The sequence below is a fragment of the Eriocheir sinensis genome, chromosome 56 (assembly GCF_024679095.1).
Source record: "Eriocheir sinensis breed Jianghai 21 chromosome 56, ASM2467909v1, whole genome shotgun sequence".
In the NCBI taxonomy this organism is placed as follows: Eukaryota; Metazoa; Arthropoda; class Malacostraca; order Decapoda; family Varunidae; genus Eriocheir; species Eriocheir sinensis.
The window spans coordinates 7468982-7481439 of record NC_066564.1 but is presented as its reverse complement, the minus strand read 5'-3'; the positions used below and the strand labels follow the sequence as shown (position 1 = coordinate 7481439).

The following is a 12458-nucleotide window of genomic DNA, read 5'->3' as shown; positions in this document are numbered from 1 at the left end:
GAAATATATGATCAAATACTTCTAAATTATGGTGTTCAAGGACTCAAGCCTGTAAAAATATAATCAGGTAAGAAAAACACACACACACATTACAAACAGGTGAGACATAACAATACACAGGACAAGAGGCACAAAAACATTAAAGAGCATATGAACAGCTTAATAAATTACTCAACTTACAAAACGAAAACCAAGGTAAAGAATATGCCACGAGTGAAGAAATGAAAAATGTGCATTGAGGAAGAGGAATTAAAGTAGGTGGTGTTAAAACGAAATAGCTGAACGATGAGAGAGAGAGAGAGAGACTTAAGTGAAAGGCAAAAGGCTATCATGAGGCAGCTTTGAGCGGAGGAGTAGGTGGACAGTGATGGGGAGGGGATCAAGGGGTGTATCGCGGGCTTGGTAGGAGGGGAGGGAAGTGCGGGTACACGGACATGAGCCCTGGTATCAGTCCGTGTCCTAACCCCGCAAGGAACAGCAGACGCCCTACAGTTTCACTACTCCGGTGTTGGTGGGAGGGAACAAAGTGGCTGAGTGCCGTGATGTGGCTGCTTGTCCTGCTGGTGTGTGTGGCTATTGCGGGTAAGATGTGGTCAATATGAGTGGTCAGTATGGTGCTGTGTAGGTCCTCCATGCTTTATGAATATGTCCTTGAAAAGTGCGAATCCTATCAAACTTTTTCACCCTTATTGTGAGTTTTTTAGGGGAGGAAGATAAGGTTGGGGCATACGCTAAAGCTTCTCTGAGGTTGAAAAGAGTTGTACATGGCCTCAGCAATTCGTAGTTCGAGGAGATTTATTTTATTTTCCAACTCTCGCTGTTTTTAAGTATACTGCAAAAGTGTACCAATAAATAATCCCATGCTAGTGTTAAGTGTAGCCTTGCATTTATCATTTTGTTGCACTTCATTAAGTCACAGAGATGTATACGAAAGCGGTGCTGAAATATGTTGGTCTTATGTAAGCTTTTATTTTTACTTTGAACTAAAATACTGGTCCTCCATCTTCGCAACCAAAGGGTCTGAATTCAGTTTTATCGGAAGGGTTGTTATGATGCGCGATGGATTACCATGGACGCCGGCCTACCAAATGTGAGGCCCTATGCTGTTCTTTGGCTTATGCCCAAATTCGAGACTATACCATTTATACACACGTCCAATTATAAAGCATAATGTATCATCTGTGGTGTAGCAGTTAGCATGTCTTGTTACGAATCTACGGGGCGGGTTTCGAAACCCCGGCTCGAGCGGGCAATCGGCGTGCAGCTCACCCCGCTGTTCCCCTTTTGAGCTGGTCGACGAATGTGTATACCTAAGGAAATTTGAGGAAGGTAAACTGTGGTAACCCGGATGTCACACCTGCGCTGTGTCTCGGGGTAGTGCTAGGGTACTGGGTTCTCACTCACCACAGGCTCATGGGTCAACGGGCTCACAGGCCACGCGCAGCTATTGCGTGCGTATGTCCCCGACCTTATCTTTAACACACACACACACACACACACCGAATATAAACTTTGGAAAGTATAAAAGAATCTTTTCATGATTATTTTTCATAAACATTCCTGCTTTGAATAGCAAAACATACCAGAATAAGAACAAACACGGCATTTTTCGTCACATTAATTCCGATGGTTGATTAAAGCCTATTTTTGGGTGTGTTTTTAAATGAATCGACAAAATTCATCTATAAAAATAATTTGTGTTATATTCTAGGACATTCATACAAAAAGGCAGACAAAACTTATTTTTAGATCGCTCAAAATAGCCCCCAATCATGGTACCCAAAACGGCAATCCTGTTGCTGAGTGAGTCACGGGGGTGTGCGTGGGAGCCACTTACTCGGCACCACCAGTGCCTCTATTGGTCCCTGGGAGCTGTGCTTTGCCATGCTTTTATCAGCTCCATTCTGACAACGCGCTTTTATACAATTTAGTTTTAATTGATTGATCGTTTATTGTTGCAAGTAAACAACAAAGGAGAAGGGAGTAACATGCCATCCCAACCCCCAGACAGTACCTACATAGTGTGATTTTACAACTTAAAGATGTTTTCAGCATCATATCTTAATTAATAATAGCCTATTTACAATCTCTCTCTCTCTCTCTCTCTCTCTCTCTCTCTCTCTCTCTCTCTCTCTCTCTCTCTCTCCAGCGGGCGAAGGCGATGATGTCTGTTCCCGGGATTCGCCAGGCTGTGACGGTGAGTTATTTGCGAACAGTTGTTGACTTATCACTTGAATGACATTGACGTTAGCCTTCAGTGCATTATAGTATGAATGCAAATAAATAAATGGATATGCATATATATATATATATATATATATATATATATATATATATATATATATATATATATATATATATATATATATATATATATATATATATATACCAGTCATTTCTCCACAATCATGCCTTTCGTTTTCGAATTACCTCCTCCACCCTTCCCTTAGTTTAAAGGTGTTTCTCAAGGTAGTGCCCTTAAATTAATTAATACCACCTTGTTCCTTGTAGCAGTAAACGGCATTGCATCATTCTTACCTACAGGCGTCCGGACCTCCCTATATCGATGTATGGTTGGCCTTGCTATTTACACCTCCAACACCACCTTCAATCCCCTATTTCAACAACTTGCAGGGCTACTAATCACGGATTTTATTTTTTCTACTATCAAATTCTCTTCTCTCGTTCTCGCACAATAGCTCCTCTATCGTTTTGTAATCCCCTTCCCGTGCCACCTATCTGGCAAGTTCCTGTGGTGCGAAAAGTGATCAACAGAAGAGGATCAGGGCGAAATTAAGCAAAGTCATAGAAGGCAAGACAATAATGTTATCCGCCCCTGCAGAGGGCAAACCCTTTGATTGGAGCAAGGAGTGTAAGGGAAGAAGCACCCATCAAAAGGCAGGGTTCTGGTGCTTGTCGGGATCAGATGAGCCCGTTTCACTATACCACCTCTGAACAGAGCCTCTTTTCTATGAGAGAGAGAGAGAGAGAGAGAGAGAGAGAGAGAGAGAGAGAGAGAATTTTTTATGGACACTTATTTCCAATGCGATAATGATTTGGTGGTTTTAGATTTTGCATCTTTGGGTTGTCAACCTCCACCCACTGCTGATGAAGAGTCACGACTGTAATGACACCGTCCATGTCTCCATTAGCCCGGGAATCGAGCCCGAGATCTCAGTTGTGGACTGAGCGTGATAACCTCGACATTACGCGTTCAAAGGGTAACAACAGATGTTACTGACGGCATGACATCCACTACACCTTGGAGCGGGGTGTGTGTGTGTATGTATGTGTCTGTGTGTGTGTGTGTGTGTGTGTGTGTTCACCACGGCCTGATCACGAGTTGGACTCGCTTTCGCCAGCAGGATACCCTCCCGACGTGAGCAAGTGCTCATTATCGTCGATCTCTGGTTACTGCGCCAGGACCTCACACACCACACACCTCATCCATCCCCCTTGCTCAAGTCAACTCTAGTCAACGGAAAGAATCCGGCCTGAGCGGGGCTCGAGCCGCCGCCTGTTTGGCCGTAAAGCCTTACAGAGCGGCGCTCTAACCGATTGAGCTACCGGAGCGGTGTGTGTGTGTGTGTGTGTGTGTGTGTGTGTGTGTGTGTGTGTGTGTGTGTTTGGGGGGGGGGGAGGCTGGGCAAGACAGAGCCTGGTGTGTATCAGCCGTCGACTCCCACGTATACCAGCCCTCAGAAGATGCCGGCCTCACCTCTCCGTCCGTGTAAGGCACTTCTCGTGTCGCTTTGAAGTGGGGTCAGAAACTTTGGCCTTGTCTTCTTGACCTCCGACATGGATGCTATGTCAGGGGGTGACTCTGAGAAATGGATAGGTACTACATTTGCGTTCAACACTCCTCTAAAGATGCAACATTTAGACCAGTAGGGCACTACCAGGACCTCCACACACAACACACCCTATCTTCCTTGCTCATGGGGGACAGTAACCACTCCTTTTCAGCGGAAAAATCTCGGCCTGAGTGGGGGTCGAACCTCCACCTGTCAGGCCGCGAAACCTGGAAGCGCAGAGCTTTAACCGACTGAGCTATCGGTGTGTGTGTGTGTGTGTGTGTGTGTGTGTGTGTGTGTAACATTAAAGCCAGCCAACCATCCGTCAGGTCATAAGGAGGTCATTACAGCTACTACTGGCATATTGTTGACATCAAGATCTTGGTTGACATGACGCCTAAGAGGCAAGCGGGTAAAGGGCGAAACTAAAGATATAAATGCGCGCGCGTGGCAATTTAACCTGACCAGAGCTGGGTTTGCGTTTGACTGCACCAATCCTATTACAAAGAAAACATGGTGTTCAGGAGAGAGAGAGAGAGAGAGAGAGAGAGAGAGAATTATTAATTAAGGCATGTTGCATCTACAGGAGTTGGTGTGGCTCACTTGCCTGTGGGCTACACACAAATATACAGCGTTGAAGGATTCTGGGCCCTGAACTTGCTCGGCGACGTGATGCGGCCACGGACGGCAAGCACCGCGGTGGACGTGCGAGGGCGGGCTGGCCTGACGCGCGTGTCTCGATGCAGGCTGAAAATCGATCTCTGGAATGTCTCGTTCAGTGATTGGCAAGAGGTAAGTACTAAGTAGGTGGGTGGTGGTGGTGGTGATGTAAGCTTGTACAGATGTTGGTGATGGTGGTACTGTATAGACATATATATGATACTAGGTGAGTTCAAACAGTATTCATTCCAACTCCTCTTCGATGTGAAAACGTGCTGATGTGATAATTATTTTGTGAGGATCGTATATGTAGCCTAGCATAGCTACGTACGAAAATGCGCTAAACTCACTTTTTTCAACCAGTAAAGAATTCCATGGTCACAGCTAGTTTCTCCGATATATTTTCAATGTGCTCAGAACGATGATTATCATGAAAACTATCAGAAATGCTTCTAATTGGCGGGGATCGAGTCAAAGAAACCGGATTAAGCCGCCGCGGCCCCAGGGGAAGGTTATAAAATATTAGCATTCGAGTAGATGAGACCGCGTGCTCTTCCTTACTAAACGAGAAATGAATAAATATGTTTTGTGATCTTGATCCCTAGGGGCCCTGCTCTGCCCCTCTCATGACCCCCCCCCCCCACCCCCGGCATAAATGTCCTTACTGATTGATTATTTTCCTGGTGCTACTTCCACATGTATCCTTAGTTGTATAATCACACTCTGTACTGCCTGGGGGTTGGGATGGCATGCTCCTCCCTTCTCCTTTTTTGTTTACTTGCAACAATGAACTATCAATCAATCAATTATAGGCTACTTGCTGTGCTCAGATTATCTGGCCTCCTGTGTCTATTGATCGATGGGACCAACTAATATTTATGGATGAGCCCGGTCAAGACACATGAGTTAGAATTATAAGCTGAGTCCATTGATTAACACATCAAAAGGTTTCAATTGATTTGCTTAAATTATAAGCAAAGCAAAATGGGAAGTGTACGTGGATGAGAATGCCTTTAGAATCAGCTCTAGAATAATTCAGCAGTTGGTTTTCACGGCGAGCATCATCCTAGCTACAGACTTAAAAGTAGGTATAGCTACCTACATAAGGAAAAAAAATTAATCAAGGAATTTTTTTTATATTCTTTCCGCAAGGACACTACAATAAACACCTTGCCGTAAATGTAATCACATATCATACAAGCATTGCGGGTACGTTATATAAATCTACCGTACCGCACTTATTCGAAACGTATGAAGCAAAGCCTTATATTTCATTGCTGTCGAAAGTGCAACAAAAGAGCAGGGACGCCATATAGTTTATCATTGTTTTCATTACGATAATGTTCATACTTCACAGGCTGAGGTTGAGGTGGTCGAGAGCTGGGTGGTGGTGAGCGGGGGCACCTTGCAGGCTGTGTGCAGGCCGTCCGGGGCCGCCAGGACGAGGTTGTCCGGCCACCTGCACGCCCTGGCCCGCGGCGTGGTGTCTTCCGTCATGAATGTGGTTCCTGAGCTCGGCGGCCACTCTGTAACAGCTTACGAGGTATGGCAGATCAACAGGTAGATGCATCACTCTCCAAGCTTCCTTTGGCCCACTTTACCTTAGTGATTATTTAGGACATCTGTGTGCTATATGAAGTACTTTAATGTGCATATATAACACACCGCCATAATGCTTTGCTGGCCCACATCGCTATTATCATAAGTTCGTGAGATGGTATTAATTTCTTTAAACATGGAGGGGATGATATATCGAAGGGTTTATTTCCGTTTATCGTATATTAACCCCGGGGTGCAGGTGGTTTGGTTAGGTTTCGTGTCCTTGTGACTTGATATTTAATTTTTGTCTTATTAGTTCCCTTAGCTTTACTATGGTTTTCCGAGAGGTTTAAAGTTTTGCAGAAGACGAGGAGTTGATCAAGTAGGCTACGAGCTACGGCAGGGAGCATGAAGGAAGTCTTAACCTGTTGGTCATTTCCAGGGTGATGAGCATGGCCATTGCACCACCCACTACCAGGTGACCCGGGCATGGGCTGGAGGCAGGGAGGTGGTGCGGACCAAGGACCTGGCAGCATGTGGCAGGAGGGAGGCAGGGGTGAGGCCTCTCTCCATCATGACAGACAATGCTGTAAGTCATCTATGCCATTTTTTTTCAACTACCAGAGTAATGTATACAGTATAATATATGGTTCGACAGATTAATGGGGCAGTTCCCAACACAATCGGCGCATCAGATCAGATTTAATAGCACTCCTTGTCTCTTAATATCCTTCTTCATGTAATCCCACTATTCTTGCCTGTGTGTGTGTGTGCGTGTGTATTTACCTAGTTGTATTTACCTAGTTGTAGTTTTACAGGGCCTGGGCTTACGCTCGTGTGGTCCCGTCACCATATCTGTATCTGTCCAGTTTTTCCTTAAAGTTGTGCACATTCTTTGCCGATACAACATCCTCACTTAGTCTGTTCCAAACCTCTATGTTTCTTTGTGGGAAGCTATATTTCTTTGTCTCTCAAGCATCTTCCTTTTCTCAATTTTTTTCTGTGTCCTCGTGTGTTGCTGGTGTTTGTTACTTCTCTTAGTAGCAACTCCTCGTTATCTATTTCTTCCATTTTATTCCACAGTTTATAAATTTGTATTAGGTCTCCCCTTTCTTGTGTGTGTGTGTGTGTGTGTTCATGGGCACCTGGGGGGTAGGGGGCAAGGAGTGACAGTTGTCCCTCACTTGGAAATTTTATATTTCATACTCTCGTTTGCAAGAACAAAATATCTTCAAAACCTCAGGAGTACTGGTGCTGTAGTTATTGGTAACTGTATGAGCCATTGCCTTGAGATTAACTAATGAAAATGATAAGATCTACAACATATTGGCTTCCTCCCCTTGAAAAAAAAATCCTGTAGATGCCCCTGTGTGTGTTGCTTTTTTTATATTTATTTTCATACTACCTTCTGAAACTTTATGCTGGCTAAGTTTGTAAATTAAGGATAACTTCTTTGCTACAGTTACTAACACTTTTAAATCATTCCACAGACCCTGAACTGCCACCAGCAATACACCGATGATGGAAAGGGTAAAACGCTGCATCATGTGTTCTGCCAACAGACTCTGACACTTCCCTCTGTGGCAGTTATGAACTCCAACCTCACACTCAGCCTCCTCCAGACCCATCCTCTCAGGCCTCATTCACTCAGAACAGGTCAGGACCCAATTATTAATTCAGATATTGAATTAGGAGTTTGTATTGTCCTTTCCCTTACATTATGATTTCATAATTTGCAATGCTCTCAGTTTACAAACTTAACAGGCATAACACTAAATGTTATAACTTGTAAAATTCATGATTACTGCAAACTTAACTTCATTTTTTAGAAAACTGCTGTTATTAATCCACATTATGCATTAATTTTGTGAGGCATCAGTGTGTCGAGTGATAATAGGCCTAACCCTCAAGGCTTTCAGGCTTGACTCTAGCTCTAGTCACCTCATCTGCACATATACCTAAAGAAGATCAGCTGTTTCTGTCACAAGCGCATTTTTGAAACTGGTGGTGACAGCAAACATCCAACAACTACCCTGTGATATGGATATGGATAGTGATATGGTTTGGATGTGGGAAAAGTTGTAGAATGAAAAGTGGTGGAATGGGTAAAGCAAATTTTATATAGAGTGCATAGACATGTTATGGGAATGTAGAATGGTTTAGTCTGGAAATGTTTGTCAGTCAGAGTCAGAGTCAAATAGGTGGTGGTAATGAGATTACCAATAGAGTGAATTGCTAGGATTAAAGAATACTGGAAGGAGATTGGTGAGAGCAAGGGTTTAATTTCTTATTAATTAAGGAACAAAAAAATCTCAATTTCAGGTACCATGCAGGAACTCAACCTAGAGATGGAAGTGAAGTCTAGGATGCCTTTGCCAGATCAAAAGACAAAAGCTTACAACCTGCTCAGTCAGATGTGTGATGAGCTGAGCAGGAGAATAACATCCAAGGCTGCTCTTTTGTATCCCAGTCTGGTGGAGGTGTTGGGGGAGCTTGAGCTGGAGACACTTCTGCAACTGTACCAACAGATCAACAATGGAAGACTATGTCCACATCACCAGAGACTCAGGTAGCCAGTTTTACTTGTATTTTGTCATCTGAGATGACTGTGATAATCAGGAGGGTTTTATCAGCAAGACTGACTTATCCAGTTTTGATACAGGTTAGAGTTCAAATATCTTTGTTAACTTGATTAAAAATGTTCAATGTCACTCTCTTCATAAATTAATTCTCCCTCATTCTCATCTCTTGTGAGGAGTGTATGAGGGAAGGATTGAGGTAGGGGTGTCAGGGGAAGACCACCTGTGAAATAGATCAATAGGATGAGCGAGTATTGGAGCAACAGAGTTGGAAGGCAGAATTGAGTGTGCTGAGAGGGAGTGCCAGAACAGGGAGAGATGGTGACACTTCTGAGTCGGCCAGCCCTGGAGGGAAGTTCCCGTGTAGGATCAGGGTGTTGGAGATATAGATAGACAGATAGTTGTTTCAATGTCAACATACCATATATGAGATGTAAATATATATTATGACACCATGTAGAGAGAGTGTGCCATCTACTTAAGTAATTCACATTTAAATAATAATATATACTGACATGATTGCCTGTTTAGGGGTGTGTTTTCTGGTGCTTTACGGGACTCCTCCACTCCCAATGCAGCAGCAGCCAAGTGTTCCTTGATAACCGATGGCCTTGTCAGGTCTTCTTCCAGCTGGGCTTTGTCTCTAGCCAATGTCAAGCAACCAACCCCAGAGGCCTTATATGCTTGTGCTGTAAGTATTTGTCCTTTTTTTTGGGAATATGTTGGATTTCACTAAATATATTCGAGGCATGATTTCAGTTTAACTACAGGGTCTTCTAACAACTGACCACTGGGATACCTCGGAAGTCTTGGGTCTTGCAGCTATGGCAGGGCATGCAACATGTAATGGTGAGCTACATCTATGCTTGTTCTCTTCAGAATATATCTTTGGGGTTTGTTTGTTATAATGTTGCATTCTGCATATATGACTTGCTTTTTTCATGCTCAAAATTGAAGATCTCATTCAGTTATTGAGTTATAAATCATTGATGATTCCCATGACTTGCAGGGGATGAAGAGTGCTCTGTTGTAGAGGCTGCAAGGAGGATTGCCCACCGCTTAAGAGGAAAGTTAACCTATTGTCCAGACCAGGAACACCAGAATCAAGTAAAAACCTTTATTTTAAATATCCGAATTAAAAAAGACCAGAATAAAATTTAATTCACATGACCATCATATTCTTGGTTAGCTGTGTGGCATCAAATAGTTGAAATATAACTCTACTGATGGTTACTAAAAATTTCAGGTGTTGCTGGCAATTCGAGGCCTTGGGAATATGAAGCAGTATGGGCATGAGGTGGAGACTGGTCTACAATTATGTGGTGGCAACACACGAGCACCAGACTCTGTTCGTGTGGCAGCTATCACAGCACTTGGCCGGGGTCCTTGCTCCTCACAGGTGTGGCCTATCAAGTTTTTGTAAGTTATCAAATTTGAGATCACACAGAGGTGCAGAAACTCTCAAAAGGTACCTTAGCCTTCTCACTCCTGCTTATCATGATATTTACATATCTGTCTGGAATCATGCCAAATCTATTCTTTGACTTAGCAAAAACTCCATTAATAGAAAATGCCAAAATCTTCCCAATTCTAATTCATCCAGAAACCCATGGCATTTAGCTGAAAATATCTAACATTTTACTTCTGCATTTTTTCCACCTCTCCCTAATTCCAGTGGCAGCCCAGCTGTCACATCTGTCTCTAAAGCTGAACTCTTCGCTCAAGCTATCTCTGGAAATTTTCCTTTCAATGATTAGGAGCACATTCCTCCCATTCATCACCCCCCCCTTCTGACTTTACTCTGCCTATTATTAAAGTTCTTAAGAATGATGCTTTCTTTGCCCTCTCTGGCCTGAATCCTCAGAAGATTTATGAATCTAATGGAATGCTCATTTTTAGTCATTGCTGAGTGGCTGAAGGAATGGAGAGAAAAATGTTGGATATGATATGCAGACAAAGCAAGTATCATGGTTTAGAGAACAGACAAGGATTAGAGGTATTTTAATGACCATTAACAATAAGAAATGGACTGGGGGCAGGTCATTTCGTGCATAGAACCAATACCAGATGGTCAAATTAAGTAACAGAGTGGCCGACTGTATTGAAGTTTTCTGACCAATGGAAGTCGCTTTAACAAAATTTTAATGTATTAATAACAATGATATTTATAATGTATTTTCCCTTTGTCATTTTTGCCTTCATTTTGTCCTGGAGGTGCTGAACTGTGAGTTCACAAAATGGGGTTAACTTAGCATGGACGGATTGTATGAAGGAAAATAACTAGACTTCTCTACCCTTGTCTGATCCCTAAGGCAATTTTTCAGAGGCATTGTGGTCCTGGACAAAGTGCTGATGATTTTTTTTCTTTCAGGTAGTGAATTGGCTCAAGTGGGAATTGCTCAACGAAACTTTGTCTCCTGAGATACGCATCACAGCCTTCCAGTCACTCAAGCAATGCAGTGAGGAGGAGGCAGAGGCAGTAGCCACTCTTATCACTCAGAGGGATTCACATCCACAAGGTTTTTATAATAATACTGCTCTTTAATTTGATAGAAACATTATAAGTCTTACTTATCAGATCATTGGAATTCAGATTAACAGACTTTAACTATATATCTGTTTGACAGTGAAATCTTATGTGAGTGACTTCCTGAGTGACGGGACGACCAGCCAGGGCACCCACGAGTTTTCCCGCCACCTGGTAGCCAACTTCACTGCTCTCCTGGGGCTGCCAGACACTTACCTTTACACAGATACTGTATTTCAAGACTCATTTTTGCCTCGCAGCATTGGATTAAACTTATCCTCACCTCTGTTGAAGCATGTTGGAGGAAGCATTCAGGTAAATTCCCCAAACCAGAGCATGTGCCGAGCATGTTGTTGGACAAGCATGTTAACATCTTTTTTTCACATTTAGTCCAGATTCATCAGATATCAGCATTCAGTAGAATCTTGCCAATAACATCTAACTAGTGCCTGAAAAACACAATTGGTGCCTGAAAATACCTTTGTTAATGAAAACATTATTTGTGTGACAGTGAAATACATGGATAGAGGTAATTGGTGTCCATCCCAGAACCCTCACCCATTTTTCTCATGAAATCCTCCTATCAAGACATTTTTTAACTAAAATATTGGGAAAAGTAAGTGAATCAACATGAGAAATATATATATACAACACATTATTACATATGTATGCTATACAACATGACATTTCATTTGTATGGTGAGGACTTAGGTCGGAGACTGGGGAGAGGTGGTGTGAGGGACAGGTGAACAACAGTGATGTCATGCACTTGGCCAGGATGGTGGCTGATTTGATCTGTGAATGTTTTTGTCAGATTAGAAGTTTCATTGTTAGATACGAATATGGGTAGTGGCCCAATAGTGTCGTTAGATGTGAATTCGTTAGGTATGAATTCATTAGATGCAAGAACTTTCATAATAGTTATAGGGATGAAACTGTCATGCAACAACACACATGCCACTTTCAACCATAGAACGAGAGAACTTTTAAGCTTGTAGATGACTTGGCTGCAACTAAGGATAAGAGGTAATGTCACAATGCATCAAGTGTCATCTGTGACTCCTGACCCACATGTAAACACACCACTGTGTGGTACCAAGATTATACTGATTTTTCCAGTGAAATATCACGATACCACTCAACACTGTGCTTGCATTTGGATCAGGAATCACAGACAATGCATGTTTCATCGTGAGTTAAACGAGGATTAGTAGTATTATCACTATTGTTTGCTATCCGTGGTCACAGTCAGGTCACTTATAGCTTTGGTGTTTTTATGCTCTGTGGTATAAAGTGGTGTTGTGGTGTTGTGTGATATTTTTACCTCCACAACCAGTAGTTGTAAGGTTTGACTGACAG

General features: G+C 42.8%; 1 protein-coding gene across 7 annotated transcripts in view; it reads left to right on the top strand.

Moving 5' to 3' along the window:
* Window positions 1–415: 415 nt before the first annotated feature.
* LOC126984229 (uncharacterized) overlaps window positions 416–12458 on the top strand; it is a 44836-nt gene continuing 32793 nt past the window's right edge. For 4 of the 7 annotated variants that reach the window (XM_050837781.1, XM_050837780.1, XM_050837782.1 and 1 more), the window contains exons 1-13: window positions 418–582; window positions 2150–2197; window positions 4381–4586; window positions 5812–5997; window positions 6436–6582; window positions 7484–7649; window positions 8316–8562; window positions 9104–9263; window positions 9343–9421; window positions 9582–9679; window positions 9819–9971; window positions 10944–11091; window positions 11200–11414. In XM_050837781.1, coding sequence (XP_050693738.1) covers window positions 435–582; window positions 2150–2197; window positions 4381–4586; window positions 5812–5997; window positions 6436–6582; window positions 7484–7649; window positions 8316–8562; window positions 9104–9263; window positions 9343–9421; window positions 9582–9679; window positions 9819–9971; window positions 10944–11091; window positions 11200–11414 — 2001 coding nt within the window. In that variant the 5' untranslated portion in view covers window positions 418–434. Of the gene's footprint in view, window positions 583–2149; window positions 2198–4380; window positions 4587–5811; window positions 5998–6435; window positions 6583–7483; window positions 7650–8315; window positions 8563–9103; window positions 9264–9342; window positions 9422–9581; window positions 9680–9818; window positions 9972–10943; window positions 11092–11199; window positions 11415–12458 lie in introns of all 7 variants that reach the window. The other 3 variants (XM_050837779.1, XM_050837778.1, XM_050837784.1) reach the window with 2 other exon arrangements.